We start from the raw sequence: 16,272 nt of genomic DNA on the forward strand, positions 1-16,272 counted from the left end.
AGTCAGAGTGATCCTAAAGGCTTAATTTTAAACTAGAAAGTAAATATTTGACTTTAAATGGTGATGTGCAGTGCAAGTGCCTTTTGAAGTGTGGTGTCTAGCTTAATGATGCCTGGGCAGTGGTGCAAGGCAAGAATGTGTTTTATTTGTTTGCAATGAATCAAAGGGTTTGTGTGGTTGTTAAAATAATTACAGAGATCTTGAAATACAGAGATTGGAGTCAGTTATACCAGGGATGACTTGAGGCAGAAACAGATCCCAGTGTGGATGTTTAAAATTGAAAGCTGATGTCCCGGTCCCATCAGCCACCACCAGCCCCGGCTGCATCTTGCAGGGTGATGTGCAGCAGCATCAAGCTGTGAGTGTGATGTGCTCCACCATGGGCTGGGTGAGCTCCTGTTGTGCTGGGGGACTAGGAGGGACATTGTCTGCCTGACCCCAATCAGCATTCTCTGCCCCTTGTTCCCGATGCTCCAGCAATGAGCAGAATTACCGAAACCTCTGGGTCGCAAGGCTTTGTATGCCAGAAAGAAGTAACTGTTTTTCTTTACAGCCTGAAAGTACAGCTAATGCAGAAGCCTGTGGGAGGCCTGGGAAGGGATGGGGAGCTTCTGGTGGCAATTTGAGTCAAAAGAAGTGCAGATTGCAGTGATTTTAAAGGCTACCACTAGGTTGGTGTGGAACACACAGTAGGCTTTTTCTCTATATTGATGATGCTTGGGAAATATGTTTGTGTGTGTTAAGGAGTGGGTTTTGGCAAATGACTCCTACTCGGTTCAAAACACGCTGAGGCTGGTGCTGAGAACTGATTCTGGGTGGGGTGGGGAGGCTGTTCAGGGGCTGGGCTCCCCCAGCCCTCGCAGGGGACAAGCTGTGGCTCTGCCAGGGCTCAGCCAGCAGCCTTGGGCACACATCTTATGGCTCTGGGCCTTGTGTGGGGCCTTGTTTTAAGGAGGGGAATTACATGTGCAGCTTTTTTAAGCGGACATAAATCCTGCGATCTCTTCTTGTTGTATTTGCGTTGGAAATGCCTCTCAGTCTCCACAGGATTTATAGGTGTCATCCTGGAGTAACTTTGCTAAAGCACAGGTGTTTGTAATGCAGGCACTGAGAGCCATTCGCCATTCCCTTTGCTCCCAAGGCCTAAGGCTTTATGAAGAAAAGGTGTTAAAATATCTGAATTACTCATGGATATGTAAAACAGGACAAGGAATTATTGAAAGTAGTCACCTCAGTGTTTGGAATGGTCTTTCCCCCGTGTGATGGAGCTGTTACTAGAATCCCAAACACACCACAGTGCTGCCCTGATGGGACTTGCTGTGCATGGGGAAGAGGTTTCACCACTGCACGAAGCAGCTCCTGTCACTTACTGAGGTTCTGCTTCATCTATTCCCAAGCAAACTGTGGTTCAAAGGAGACAGGTGCCCTTCAGGGCTGTGGGACAGGGAGCATCGCAGTGCACATTCTGAGGAGTGGCTGCAGTGGGGGAGTGCTGCTTGCTGATACATTTCTCCTCTTTCTTCTCTCCTAGCGTGTGCGGAAGACTTTTTCTACACTTCTCAGGGAGGTGACACGTCCATTGATGGCGTGGATGATGCTGATGACTTTGAGAAAACGAGGCATGCCTTCACCCTGCTCGGTAAGGGGTTGCTCTGCTTGAGGCCTGCCCAGCAGAAGTCTCTTGCAATTGTTTTCAGTGTTTTGCCAGAATTATAACGCTCCTGTTGACCTAGCTGGCTTTGCTTTGTTCTTTAGTAGGAGCTACAGAAGTGTTTCTAGCATCTGTCTGTGAAGCAGCAGTGAAATGGAGAAGGACACAGAATTTAAGAGAAATTTAAACCATTCTGAAGTCAAAGCAGGGCTGCAGTATTGACTTGCTATTTTTTACCCTGTTTACGAGCAGGAGAAGAGCTATTACTCTCCAGTTCAGTCTGTGTTGTGGTGGAAGGTGATGTCACTTCTTGGATCACAGCATTGTACCGAGTAGCTGATTCCTGGAAATAATGAGCTGAGTACACCCTGCTGTGCAGAGTCCACATCTACATGGCAGCTGCAGAATCTGTGCCTGTGACCAGCCCCCGTGCCGGCAGCAGGGGAGCAGAGCTGCACCCTGCCTGCAGCAGGGCTCTTTGAAAGGAAAAACTATCTGGAGAGGAAAACTTGCCCAGTTTATTTATATTTATCTGAAACCAAGTTTATAAGTGCTGGTCAATCTCTGTGCCTCTTGGTTCCATTTCACAGGCTGGGAGAGGAGCTCATGATGTTCACAGCTGGCTGTGGAATTTCTTCACCAACTGTGCCTGCAGTGAGTGTGGGGACTCACTGCAAGCTGTAGAACTGCAGTTGTTTCCCCCAAATTTTTCCTCTTTGTGTTTTAGATGGGCTCAATCTCTTTCTCTTTGGTGACTTGTCTTTACCCTCCTCTTGTTCAGCTTGTGTGACTTCTGTTAATTACTCAAAAAATATGATTCCTGTTTGCTCCAAACTTGCCCACAGGACTGTAATCCCCAGGGAACTTTCTCCCCATCCCCTTGGCATTTGTAGTCTCTCTTTGGTCCCCTTCTCTGCCTCCCCAAGCAGCTCCTCTGTCTCCTTGCTGGCCCCTGAGAAGCACTGTGGGAGCATCTTCCTCTGGGGCCAGTTTGATGACGATTTTCTGTTCTTCACGTGCTCCTCTGTCTCTGCTTTTCTTCATTTTTCTTCAGTGTTTCCCAGCTCTGCTTTTGTTCAGGGCCTGGTGAAATTGCTACTAGAGTTTACAGCCTTGCTTTTCTGTGTGTAACAAGGAAAAGTCAAATTTATCTGCAAATCCCCAGTCCGAGGCAGGCTAAACTCCAATTAAGAGTTCCAAGTAAGAGCAGAGCATTGCTCCTTTTGGTAACCTTGAAACATTTCTCACTGTGCTGATAACAGAAAAGTCCCGAGAGAGAGAAAGGGAAGCTCTGGATAATTCAGAAACCAGCAGGTGATGTCTCAGACCTTGGGGGGATAATTAGGACACCAGCCTTGAGCACAAAAGGGACACAGAAACCCAGCTGGGATGTAAAAAAAATGCAAGATACGGCAAGAAGGCCATGAGCACACTGCTGCTGAGCAAAGCTCCTGCTGGAAATGCCTGTAAACCCTGCCAGAAAAATAGATAAAGCAATATATATAAAAAATACATAAAGCAATAACATTTTACACTCCCAGTAAAGATCCACAACACGTAGCTCTTGTCGAGACACTGGGGACGGTAAGACAAAGCTCCCCATCAGCTCCCTGGTGACTTGCTGCATCCAGCTGTGCCACCAGTGTGGAGGCATTGTGCATCGTGTGCAGGGCTTTAATTTTCCCTTCTGTCTGTGGGACGTTGACAATAAGTTGTAATTTCTGTGCTTTGGTTGTCAGCAGACTGCGATCACAGATGAGCAACTCCTTGTTCTGTGAAAGCTGCAGAGCCCCTATAGCTCTGATCATGTTTGATCACTGTGGAGCAGCATCCTTGGTTTTGTGTGCATTAAACCCATCTGTGTTAAAATTGAGAGTTTGTGGTGTATTTATTGGAAGAAGCCTCATGGTTCTGAAAACCAATTGCCTGGGAAGGAAATCGAACACTGCCAGCGCCTGCAAATAAACTTAAAATTGTGTTTCATTTTCTGTTGTGACAATCAGCTATCAATTGTTCCCATAGGAGTGAAGGAGTCTCATCAGATGATCATTTTTAGGATAATTGCTGCCATTCTGCACCTGGGAAACTTGGAAATCCAAGGGGAACGAGATGGGGAAGCCTGCAGTGTGTCGGTAGGTCACCCTCAGGAGTGGGGCACGTGGGGATCTTGGTATGCTCAGGAGTCAGGCTGTGTTCATGTGTTGAGCTTCACAGCAGTGTCCTTTGGTAGAAAGCCCTTTTCCTCCTAGTTTTCTTTGCCTGTTTTTGAAAGCGCATCACAAATTCCTAGTTGCTTTGTTTGTCCTGGGAGATTTGTTGTTCCTGCTCTCTAGCCAGCCTGCAAGCAAGATCCTTCAAAGATTGCTTACATCCCTTACATCCCAACCCACCTTTAACTCTTCCTGCTTCCTTAGAACACCCAGTGCAGGGTGTTGGGGAATGGTGACACTGATGGTGACACCAGCAAGAGGTGTGATGCTTTACAACCATTTTCCTCCAGGCAAAGCCACGGAGCTGCTGCTTGTAACATGGCCAAAGGAGCACTGCACAGTTAATTAGCAAAAATAAATAACACTAAAGATGCCTTGGAGGCAGTTTTTCTGTTTCTGTGTTTGTTCAGAGGTGGGGAAAAATAAAGCAATTATATGGAAAATACTGTCCTGTAAATTATCATTGCATCCCAGGCTGGGCCGTTTGTTCCTAATTAAAGTCTTAAAAGGGTTCTGCACACGCTTTAGTGTTACCCTTGAGATAATGTGCTGTTCAATGAGTGAGATGCTGGGGGTAATTTACTTGATACTTGGCAACATGGATATGTGAAAGCTGCCTGCTTCAACAATGCTGAGTTCTGTTAATGAAGTTCATATTGTTTAATTACTTTCAAATGTGATTGCAAGGTATTAAATCAGTTCTGTTACAACCTTGACTCTGTGGTCAAAAAGGTAACGTCACAATAAAACATCTTAGAATTCTTGTAAAATGCACTTTTTTCCTCAAACCCACCCAACATTTCTAAGTACGCTTATCTAACTGGAAACAATTAACTTCCTCTAGATGTGTATTAATACACAGAGGAAAATTGTTTTCTTGTTGTCCAAAAGGCAGTGCCTGCTACTGAGCATAATAGAGACAGACTCAGAGCTGCTTTGTCTTAATTTGAGAGGGGGGGGAAAATACATTGCGATAAAGAAAATGAAGTTCATATTTCATTTTATTAATTGTGCGAAGCCTAAGCCCTTCTGGTAGTGCATGATTTATAACTCTGTTATTCAGAATGGAGTTACTTTGTAAAAGGCACAGTGTCATGGCATGTACCCTAAGCTTTAGTTTGAGGCATAATCAGGGTTGCTCTGAGGGAGAGTGTAGTTGCAGCTCAAGGAGGAGTGGAGAATGCTGTTTCCTGTGGAAATCCGCTCTTTGTGAAAGCTGACAGCGCAAGGATAACCAGAGCAGGGCCAAGCCTTGGTACCACTGTCCAGAGCTCCGTGTGAGCTGTCCCACCCCTGTCCATGAGGACTAGCACAGCAGAATGGGTGTCACTGCTTTCCCATTCCTGTCACCCACAGAGAGACACAGCTTTCCCTAGTTACAGGTAGTTATAAAAAGCTGCTATTGCACAGATCTGTGAACTTGGGTGTTAAAATGCCAGTTTGGGGTGTCACCAGCCTGCTGACTTTGCTTCTGGTCTCCCCCCCCAGAGCGAGGACGAGCACCTGAGCAACTTCTGCAGCCTGCTGGGCGTGGAGCACAGCCAGATGCAGCACTGGCTCTGCCACCGCAAGCTCGTCACCACGGCCGAGACCTACGTGAAGAGCATGTCCCTGCACCAGGTGGTGAACGCCAGGAATGCCCTGGCCAAGCACATCTATGCCCAGCTCTTCAACTGGATCGTGCAGCACATCAACAAGGCCCTGCACACCACTGTGAAGCAGCACTCCTTCATCGGTGTGCTCGACATCTATGGGTAGGCACCTCCTCAGCTGTCCAGGCTGCTCAAGGAGTCCTTTAGAATTTGTCTTCCCCTTCTTGCACGGCACACTTGGCCTTGGCTGGTGACAGGTGATGGGAATACTAGAAAGGAACACAAGAAAAGTACTGTGTATTTTGCAGTTTTGATCCTCCTGCAGAGTGTGCGGCCTTAGAAATGGTGCACGCAGGTCTGTGTGAGCACTGGGTTCTGGGGTTTACCTCCCACGCCCTTCCCATCTGGGGTTTCTGTCTCCTGTACTGTTTAAAACAACCTTGAAGATGAGCTGGGGTAAAGGTGCTGCTGTGGACACCACAGACTGCCAGGTCTTGCTGTGGGGTTTGAGGACACTACTTTGCTTCTTCAGCTGTGAAACCACAGCTGCAGGGCGCTGGTGCAGTGAGAGATTTCAGAGGAGCTTGGGAACCCGTGGTGGGGATGTAAGGTGCAAAAAGCTCTTGCAAGGCTTGCAGCCTGCACCCTCAGGGGCAATGAGCTGCTTTAAAATTGTTCTGGGTACCAGTTACTGCCTGGTTTGTCATCCTGGAGCTTGAATGGTGGTGGAAGAGGGACGTGAGAGTTGTCTGAATTCATTTTAGCTGAAGTGCTGCAAAGAAGCAGAAGATGGAAGAGGAAGGAAGGGATTCTGCCAGTTGTGGGGTGGAAAAAGAAAGAGGTCTTGTGGGTTTGGGTTTTGCCCTCCATTTTTTCAACACTATTCTTTTTCTGTCTCTCTGGGCACAAGGACAAGGGAGAAGTCCCAGGTTGCCCATACAGGTAGTGGATGGTCCATGCAAGGCCAGGTTGGACAGCACTCGGAGCAACCTGGTCTAGTGGAAGGTGTTCCTGCCCATGGCATGGGGGGACTGAAAGACCTTAAAAGGTCTGTTCCAACCCAAAACCATTCTGGAATTCTGTGGTTCTCAGTGGGACAGCAGTGGCCTTCTGTTCTCCCTTAATACATTAATGTGCTCAATTGCTCCTGTTTCAGAGGGAAAGGTGGAATGGGCAAGTTGCAGCTGCTCCAGGAACCAGTCCCTAACCCAGGGCAATCGCTGTGCTTGCTCAGTCCCAAATCCCATGTCCTCTGAAGGTCTGTCAGCTCTAGGAGAACCTCGGGTTCGGAATGAAATCCTGCCGGACCAGTTCTGGATCAGAACGAAAAAGCAGCATGATTTTATGGCTGTGACACCTACACAATTGCTGGGACTGGGTCTTGTGTATAAACCCTCCCATGAGGTTTCTACAGCTACTGGTGTTTGGGATGTTGATTTTGACATCTGCTGGACAACCACAGCAACAGAAAGGATGCCAGAAAGAGCTGGGGCACCAGTGCAGCCCCACTGTCTGCTCATCTCCATCAACAGCTGCTGCCGTATGGCAAGGTTTGCAGGAGCACTGCTATCAAGGATGATAACAATACAGTTCTGTTTGATTTGGGATTTCAGTGGCACAGCTCGAGGTGATGAGGTTGCTCTCTCTGGTTTGCAGGTTTCTGGGCTCTCGGGTAGATAGCACAGGACCTGGAAGATGTTAAATATGGCACAGTCTGGTTCAAAGACTGTATGAGATAGAGAAGCTTTTTTTCCATCACTGTCCCTACAAAGAGAAATTTCTGCAGGCTGGGCTATGATAAATAAAGCTTTGAGATGGAGCCCTGTGAGTGATGGTGGGTCCATACAGAGAATTGGATGCCTGAGTTAGAGGATCAGATTTTCAGAAATCTAAATGAAAGGAGACTTGGGGATAAGGCTCATGAAAAATTAAGCTGGGCTTGAAAATCTGTTAGTGTGGAAGAAAAACCTCCTTCAGCCGCCGGTCCGTGCATCACGTCCAGTGCGGGGGCCAGCAGATGCTTTCACAGCCCTGGTGACACCAGCAGGGATTTTCCACAAGGACCTGCAGGTTTTATTAAAGAGGCAGATTTGCCAGGGGAAGGTGTCCATCTTTGTGGCTGAAACGCTTGTGAGAGTCTGGTGTCCTGAAAAGACCATAAATCCCTTTTGTTAATGGGTATTGCTGTCTAACTGCTGACTAATTAACAGTGCAAGGAATTTGGGTGATGATAACGTGACTCTGCTGTCCTTCAAAGTGGTTCGGTTCTCCTAACTCATGGGTTTTTAAAGTTTTTAACGCATTTTGCTAACTATTAGAATTTTTTTCCCCCAAATGGATGTTGTTTTTTCCTTTCCTTTGGAGAGGGACTGAGCTGGAAAAGCAGGGAGCCTGCAGCCAGCCTCACAGCATGTCCCTGACATCCTGGGACCTTCTCTGTCCCAGTGCTCCTGGGGGACGACTGTCCCCATGGGTGGGATTTCTAGGGATGGGATCCAAACAGAGGATGCAGAAGCTGTAGGGTTTTTCTTCCAACTTTCTAATGCTCGACTTTGCATCCTTAATTCCGTGTTAACACTGAGGTGAGAGGGTGCAGCACTGAAAGCCTTTCTGTATTTATTGAAGTGGTGTTACTTGCAGTAGCAGTCATACCGCAGTCTCTCAGAGGAGTGGCTTCTTGTGGCACTCCTGGACTTGGTGGGGACAGCTTGTTGCCCCTCTTGTTTGCCACGTGAAGGGAAGTGTGAACACCCAGGCGGCCAGCTGTGTGCTAGACTTATTCATGAACTTTAAATATTTTAATACAAGCCTTGGTGCTTGAGGACTGAGGAGATACCAGCCACATGGCAGAATGGGGAGCAGCAGAAAAAACAAAATACAGCATTTGCCCCTTGAAAATCTACTCTCAAGAGCCGTCCCTAAGCTGGATGTGCCTTCTCGGGAGCTGTAGCAATGGGCTGGAGTGGTGAATATGCTTATTTTTTTTCACCAAGATACAGTGCACTAAAATGAATATAGAGACCAAACAGGCACGGTTTTGCTTTCCCCATCAGGATATTGCCTCAGTGCAGTCACTCTGAGCAGGTAGGACCTCCTGGCGAGCACACACGTAAGGGTGGCGACTAATCTGCTTTGTCAATTAGAGTCCCTTAATAAGCAACTTTGTGAGATCTCCCTTGGAGGTGGAGTTGTACAGCAGCTCTGCCCCTGGCTGGCACTCGCTGGCAGGGTTTGTACATCACATCTGGTGTCTCAGAAGGGGAGAAAAAGTTTCTATTCCAATTTCTTTTCCTCGTGTACTCCAACCCTCGTTCTCTTTTTTCACCTTTTTTTTGTGTCTCTCCATCTATGTTTTAATTTAAACTTTTCTTGCCCTGTTGCTGTGATCATGAGCCTGCAGAAGCTGGTATTTCCGAAGAGTCCTGGGGATGCCACATCCCTTGAGTTGCTGGAGGCACCGATTCACTCAGCCGTGCAGCCGAGGCCGAGCACAGTGGGACCTCTTCAAGGACACATTCATCACTGAGGGCTGGGCCACGTGTTTAATGTAAACATTTGTTGTCCCAGACACCAGGTTCTGTTGCATTAAAGACTGTAAAGCCCAGTTTCTGGGAAGGGAATGGATTAAGCGTCCTCTGCTTGGCACAGGTGACACCAGCTCTGGGGGCAGTGCCAGCCCCGGTGCAGGCAGAAGGAGAGCAGTCCCAGGTTTCCTTAAGGACTGTGGGGGTGATAAATGCACAAAACCAGCTCTTTTCTCCTTCTCCCCATTTTCTTTTGCCGTTTGTCATTGCATTTCCCCAGGGATGCTGGCATTTTGTGTGGTGCCAGCATTTTCACCTGGAAGTACCCGGGGAATAACTGCATCAAGCTGGATAACAGCAGGGTGGTCCTCAGGAAGTGGCAGAAGTATTGATTAGTTTGAGGAAGAGAGGTTGGAAAGAAAAGGCTTCATTTATTTAGTGTTTTAAGACTGTTCTGCCAGCTCCTGCAGTGCCTATTACCCGAACAATTATTTAGTCACATATTTGTCATTACAGCAGCTTGAACACATTGAACACAGGAAGCCTTCCCACTTCTCCCCTTGGTTTAATCCTTACAGTCATGTGTCTCTCTTCCAACTGTGTCTTAAAAATAGAAATATAAAACAAATAATTCCCAGTGGTAGCTCAAAATACCCTCTTTGGGTTTTCAGAGCAAGCCTGGCTCCCTGTGCCTGTCCCTGGATGTTGCATGCTTCAGCCTTAGGGGCTCTGCTGGCTCCCTGCTCCTTACCTGTAGTTTGTGGTGTTAAAACTGCATATTTTTTCCTTTCTAATTGTGACTAGGAAGTAATTTTTGGGCTTGGTTTGGAGCTGATCCGTGGAAGGGTAGGATAATATTTTGGGATGGGGAGTTGTGGAAGTCCTGGTGAAGAGGTGGATCACTGAGTTGAGCACCAAGGTCCCTCTAAGGCTCCTTGGAGGAATGTGGAGTTGCAGCTGAAATCACCATTTTTCCCACTCTTCCTTCCAGAAGTTGCTTACTCACGTGTGTCTAATTTTTGTGCTAACAGGGATGCAATACAGAAGATATAATTACAAATTTAATACCTTCTTTTTCTGCTCTATTAAATTCCATTAAAAATAGCATGTTGGGCCTTTTAAGACAGCAGCTACTGTTTCTTCATCACCTTCGCAGTGAATGTATTTGGACTTAATATTTCATAATATTTTTCCCCAGGAGAGGCAGTTACATTTCTTGTGTCAGACAGAGCTGATGGGCAGGAAGCTGCAGTTGTGCCAAATGTCTCATTCGTGCGTGGTAGGAGGGACCTCTTGAATCCCTGGAGTTGTGCCAAGGAAAGATAGATGTTCTGAGGAAAAAAGGGTAGATCTGGGATAGGAGGAGTGGAAGGGATGATTGAATAACTGGCATTCCCCATCACACAGATGATACCGTTGTAGGGGAAAAAAATGAAAAAAGAAAAAAAAAAAGAAGACTTTGAGACAAAGCAACGCCTAATGCTGATTTATTCATTGCTTTGCAGGTTTGAAACTTTTGAAGTGAATAGCTTTGAACAGTTCTGTATCAACTATGCCAATGAAAAGCTCCAGCAGCAGTTCAACTCGGTAAGGTCAGCTTGGAAACGTTCCATAAAACTGAGCAGAAGATGTAACAAGGCAGGATTGTTGTGTGTCTGGCTTCTGCTTAATGGCTTTTACCTGCAGCCTGGATGGATCACGAGGATCCTTGGGATGCCTCTCTCCCAGACATTTCACTGCAATGGCTCTAGATATTCCTATCAAGTTGGAAAATGTTGCTTTGTTGATGTATAAGCTTGATCCTGGAAATGGATTTGCATGCTGTTTGTGCAAAGGCTGACAGATTGTTCTGCAGAAGTATGTAATTAGCCTTTTTCTTGGTGCTCTTTTGGTCCTAAAACAAAACCTGGACTGTCTCTTGCTGATTTCCAGTGTAAATTAAAATAAATTATGGGTATGGAAAACGTCCCATTAAATATGGCTTAAACCTGTGAGATGAAATCTCTGTATTAAATAACAGGATTGGACACACTCCACACTTTTCACTTGGACATGCCTCACAAAACCCAGAAATTTTCCGTTTTTATTAGAAACAAGCATTTACCTGCACAGGAAATGAAACCAGTAAGGGGTTGCCTTCTGCTTTGGTTTTAAGTAGGGAAAAAATTACTGTTAATTTCAGGATGCAGGAGAAAACTTGTTGAATTTGAGCGTTTAAGTACTGCAGATTAGTTTGGCCCTTTGAAACCATATCATATGCATGGACATGAACATTTGCAGTCTATCTAATGCATCAGATAGATCACTGCTGCTAAAAATGAAAAGTAAATTATGGATTGTATTTGCACTATTCATATCTTACTTGGTATGTCTAACTATCACTTCTGAAGCTTATAAATTCAAGCTCCAAGATGACATGTTTGAAGAGATTTTAAAAAGCTGTCTTCGAAGGGGAAAAAAAAGTCCATTTGAAAAATCATTTTTTAATATGCTTTAGGGTATCTCAGAAATAGCCAGAGACAATTTATCTGCTTGGGCAGAGGCCTGAGATACGTAAGCCATGCAAAGATTTTTTTATTATAAGTTCTTCTAAAAAAGAATTTCCAGTAGAAGCATCCCTGAGTCAGTCAGATGCTGCTGCTGATACCCCTTCTAGGATGATGGGTGCTCTTTGTGGAGCCCTGCTCGCAGATGGGGACACGGGCTCTGAGCCCTGGCTGGGCTCCCAGTTTGTGAACCTGCTTCAGGTCACTGCTTTAATCAGCAGAGCAATAAAGCAGAGGAGGATTTTTGTCAGCCCAAGAGATATATTTGTCATTGCCACATCAGTATATGGCTTCCACCTCGACGCAGTGACAGCTTCAGTCGTTTTGTAGTGAAAGTCATTTAAAGCCTTCTTTTTCCCTGCGCCGTGGCTTGCCAGTGTAATGGTTCTATTTTCCCTGCCAGGAGCTAGGCTGTATAAATGGCAGGGCTATGAGAGGGCACCTAGGGCCTCTTTGGCTTCTGGATGTGCTCATGGAATGCTGAGCTCCAGCAGGGACAAGGTGGGGGAATCTGTGCCCTGCTGGCTAGTGTCACACCTAGTGACTCTGCTTTCTCCCCCTCCCAGCACGTGTTTAAGCTGGAACAAGAAGAGTACATGAAGGAGGAAATCCCTTGGACTCTCATAGACTTCTATGACAACCAGCCCTGCATAGACCTGATAGAGGCCAAGCTTGGGATTCTGGACCTGCTGGATGAAGAGTGCAAGGTAAAGAGGACCTCCCACTTTTTTGCCAGTGGTTTTGTTTTTATGAAAGATCAAAGAATGGGCTTTAACCTGTGGTGTCTTGCAAGTTGGTAAACATCTCCTTTCATGTGTGTTGATACTGTGCTCATGGTGAGAATAGGTTTGAGCTGGCATTTGCTTTGGTTTGGAGCACTTCAGAGCCTCCTGGGCAGGTGTTTGCTCCAAATCTGGGTACCTGCACTGACCACGTGCAGCCAGTGCTTTTGTGTCTGGCCTGGCTGTACTGAGGAATAGCCATTGATTGAGACCTGATGTCTTTGGCATTGCCCAGGAGCTGGTGCTCCTCTCAAGCCTTATTTTGTCTCAGGGGAAACCTGAGTCCTCTTGCAGCAGCTCTTTAAGGTAAAGCTTATTGCATTTAGTCACAAACTTCAGAGACTTGTAATGTTGGAGAACAATTTGCTCACTTTTGCCCTCTCTCTCTCTCATACTGGCCAAAGTGAAATCTTGTTTGAAAGCTGAGAAGAAAAGCCATTGTGGCAAACCTTGATGACAATCCATAAGAAAGGCTGGACTCCTTGTCCACACATCGTTCAGTCATGAATAATCAAATATACCTAGGAACAAGAAATGTCAGAGGGCAGGTTTCCTTGGGAAGTTGGGATGTCTGTTTTGAAGGTCTTTGATGCTCAAGATGTCCTGTTGGAAGGTGATGGGGTCTGCTTTCCTGCTGGGTGTGGCTGCCTTGAGGAGCCTCAGCCTGGTGTTGCTGTGGGGTGATCCAAGTTGTCCTCAGAAAGGGTTTTAGTTGAGACTTGGATGTATTCTGTGCCAGGAAATGTCTTTCTGACTGTGGGAGGGCTTCCAGTGTTTTTGAACAAAGGCAGGGAGGAGTGAGGCAAAGTGCTGGGAGAGCTGAAGTAGGTAAGCATAGCCAAGGTGGTAAGAAGGACCCAAGGAGTTCTTATTGTGTCTGTTGTATTCATGTGTACAGGACAGATCTGGCGGCCCAAGAACACAAGTGTCCTGTTGCACCAGAGGGAAAGGGTTTGGATCCATTATTTAGACTAGTTTCCCTGGACAAGGATGTAGGACCTGTCTTTGTCTGGAAGGGGGGTGGCCTTTGGAGTGTTTGCTGTCCTACAAGTACCAGGGCTGCCTTCCCAGGCACGATGGGGCTGTCCCAGCCTGCACATCCCATGAGCTCAGCCCTGGTGTGGGCCACAGATACTCTGGCTACGTCTTTGGGGTGAGCCAGAGTTGGGCCTTTGCCCTTTTCAAATCTGCTCTCAGGAAAATCTCCTTAAAAATGAGAACAAATTAGACTTAATTTGATGTCCTTAAAAATAGCATTTCTGGCAGTGCTGGCTCAGAAGGAGGCTCAGATTATTTGTTTGATATTCAGCACCATTTCATCTGGTCTCTGTGCTATTAAGCCCATTAAATTTTGCAGGCCTAAACTGTCTCCTGGATGCTGTGAGGACCAAAAGGAAAGTTTCCCTGGTGTTGGGAGTAACATCCTCGGCTCCTCTCTGGAGCACCTGGCACTGGTTGCTGCTGGTGGCATTGCTGGTGGTGACATTGCAGCTCCCATGTACCAGCAGCAGATCTGCCTGGCACTGCTTTTTTCATCCATACTTATTTTTTGAACAAAAAAAAAAAAAAAAAAAGAAAAAGAAAAAGAAAAAGAAAAAGAAAAAAAGAAACACAAGATCTATTCCTTCCCCCTTCTCATCAAATGCCAATTTTCTGTGTGTTTACCTGTCAGTGAGGGATGCTGTCATTAGTCACAAACCCTTCTTACTGGCTCTGTAATCACCTCTTTTATAACAACCTGCAAGTGTTCTCCAGATTTATGAAAATTTCAGCAAAACCTGTCAGCTGAAAGCAGCAGTTTATGGATTAAAACCTTCACCCCCACGGCAGTGTTTCACCTCCTGGGGTGGGACCACAATAGGGTAATTACATGCCACCTCGTTAGAACCTCCAGCGGTGGATAAAAACACTCTGGGATGTGAAATGGCGTCAGGGGAGTATTTGGTACATAATGAAGCTTTAGTGCAAATGCAGAGGGTTTGTCACTAATGTTCTTGCTTCACAGTATGGGGGTATTTTTTAATCCTTAGTGTGTGGTTGGGGGGGAGGTGGCTGGGTGCTTGTTGAAGCAGTTCAGGAAGTGGAGGTCCTAGGATAATCTTGTTGCTGTTTAGGGAAAAATTGACATAAGAATTGGCAGCGAAAGAGAGGGCTCTTGAACTGGGATTGGAGTGTTAAGGACTAAACCTGTCTCATGAAAGCTAATGAGAAAAACCCTAGTTCTTAAAACAGACTTTAGAATATAGAATCATGGAACGAACCACAGAGTCACAGAATGGTTTGGTCTGGACCTTAAAGATCATCCTGCTGGACCCCCTCCTCCACCCCTTTTACTATCCCAGGCTGCTCCAAGCTCCATCCATCCTGGCCTTGGACACTGCCAGGGATCCAGGGGCAGCCCCAGCTGCTCTGGGCACCCTGGGCCAGGGCCTGCCCACCCTCCCAGACAGCAATTCCTTCCCAATATCCCATCCAGCCCTGCCCTCTGGCACTGGGAAGCCATTCCCTGGGTCCTGTCCCTCCATGCCTTTGTGAAAAATCCCTTTCCAGGAGGGAGATGTTTATGTTTGGGGTTTTTTAAACAGTTTTGAAATCATAGGAGTTGAAAGCTGTTGCTAAGGTTGGAGGTGGCTTCTGGGGCTCATTTGGTCCTACCTCCTGTTACATCCTTGGTCTGCCCAGGAACCCTTATAATCTCTCTGGACTGTGACTTGTGTCCTCTGCTAAGGGACCCTGGAGTTCTTGAAGAGCCTTTTCCCTGTCTCCTGCACTGGAGTTTCACCTGCCTGGATCCATAGCTTTTAGAACCTCTTGATTTTGCTCTGATGCCAGAGGAACAGCGAGAGTTCATGTCCCCTGCTCAGAAAAGGCCTTGGCCAGAAACCAAGGCCACCATGATGGTGGGACGCTGACGTGCTGTAGCACAAACTGATGAGCCCAAAGAGGTGGGAAAGGGCAGAAGGGCATCCAGGAGAACCTCCCTTCTTTTGGGCTGTGAAGGGTGGATGCAGTCACTGTGGGGCTAAGGGGGAAATTGGGAAAAGAGTAGAGTCTGTCAGAAGAAATGAAGGATGGAGGCTGTCTTCTCTAAATCCAGTTGTGGGAAGATTGCTTGGATGCGTGGAATGGATTTAGGGTATGGTTGCACTTGTGGAGGGAGTTACTTTGGTGGAGGGGACAGCACACTTTGGAAGACTCTGAATGCTTTGAGTTCTGAGGAAACGTGGAGTGACTTGCACTCTCTGAAGAGGAGCAGCCAGTTGGGATTGGTTCTTCAAGAGGTTTAAGTTATCCTTAGAGGAAACAGAAAACTATCAGAAGTGCACTCGAGCCTCTGTCAGAGCTGGATGAGCTGTCCTGCTTTTCAGGCTGAAACTCCATGCCATGTGGGAGTGCTGCCGGTCTTCCAAACCCTTCCCAAGTGCCTTGGACAATGCTCTCTGGCACAGGGTGGGATTTTTGAGGCGGTCCTGTGCAGGGCCAGGAGTTGGACATTGTTAGTCCTTGTGGGTCCCTTCCAGCTCAGGATATTCTGTGGTTCTGTTTGGGAGTGCAGTGAGAGGTTGCTGTGGATGCCCAGGTTTCTCCGTAAGATGTCCTGCTGGTACCTCACTGTTTCCTTGTTTTCACCTATGCTGTTGGCACGGGAATGGGAATGAAAAAAATAATGAAAAAAGAAGTATCCATTTCCAGTAAGTGCATCCAAAAGGGTTCAATCAAGAGCAGGCTGATTGGAAGGGTTCACGTGTCAATGTCATCATCGTTGTCCAAGATTCCTGAGGGATCTTTCTGCTGTGGAGCAGCCTGACCCTGAGGCTGCCAAAGGGAGATGTGTCTCACCAAACCCACGAAGTCCTGCATGTTCTTGAGCTCCTTTGTGGCTCCATTCTGTGTTTCATGGCACGTTGCCACTGTGTTATGCTGCTAATGTGCCAAATGCATTTTCTAGCGCTGTTGAGAAGATGCT

The 16,272-nt window shown here is 46.8% G+C and overlaps 1 protein-coding gene across 1 annotated transcript in view; it reads left to right on the forward strand.

Moving 5' to 3' along the window:
- Positions 1–16,272, forward strand: part of MYO5B (myosin VB) — a gene marked incomplete at its 5' end in the record, with an annotated part of 119,775 nt that overhangs the window by 25,943 nt on the left and 77,560 nt on the right. The window contains 5 exons of the mRNA XM_042028169.1: positions 1,532–1,639; positions 3,674–3,783; positions 5,350–5,615; positions 10,483–10,564; positions 12,090–12,230. Coding sequence (XP_041884103.1) covers positions 1,532–1,639; positions 3,674–3,783; positions 5,350–5,615; positions 10,483–10,564; positions 12,090–12,230 — 707 coding nt within the window. The remainder of the gene's footprint in view (positions 1–1,531; positions 1,640–3,673; positions 3,784–5,349; positions 5,616–10,482; positions 10,565–12,089; positions 12,231–16,272) is intronic.

Source organism: Corvus kubaryi, unplaced genomic scaffold (assembly GCF_017639235.1).
Source record: "Corvus kubaryi isolate FWS band 111438036 unplaced genomic scaffold, C.kubaryi_AGA036_p1.0 37308, whole genome shotgun sequence".
In the NCBI taxonomy this organism is placed as follows: domain Eukaryota; kingdom Metazoa; phylum Chordata; class Aves; order Passeriformes; family Corvidae; genus Corvus; species Corvus kubaryi.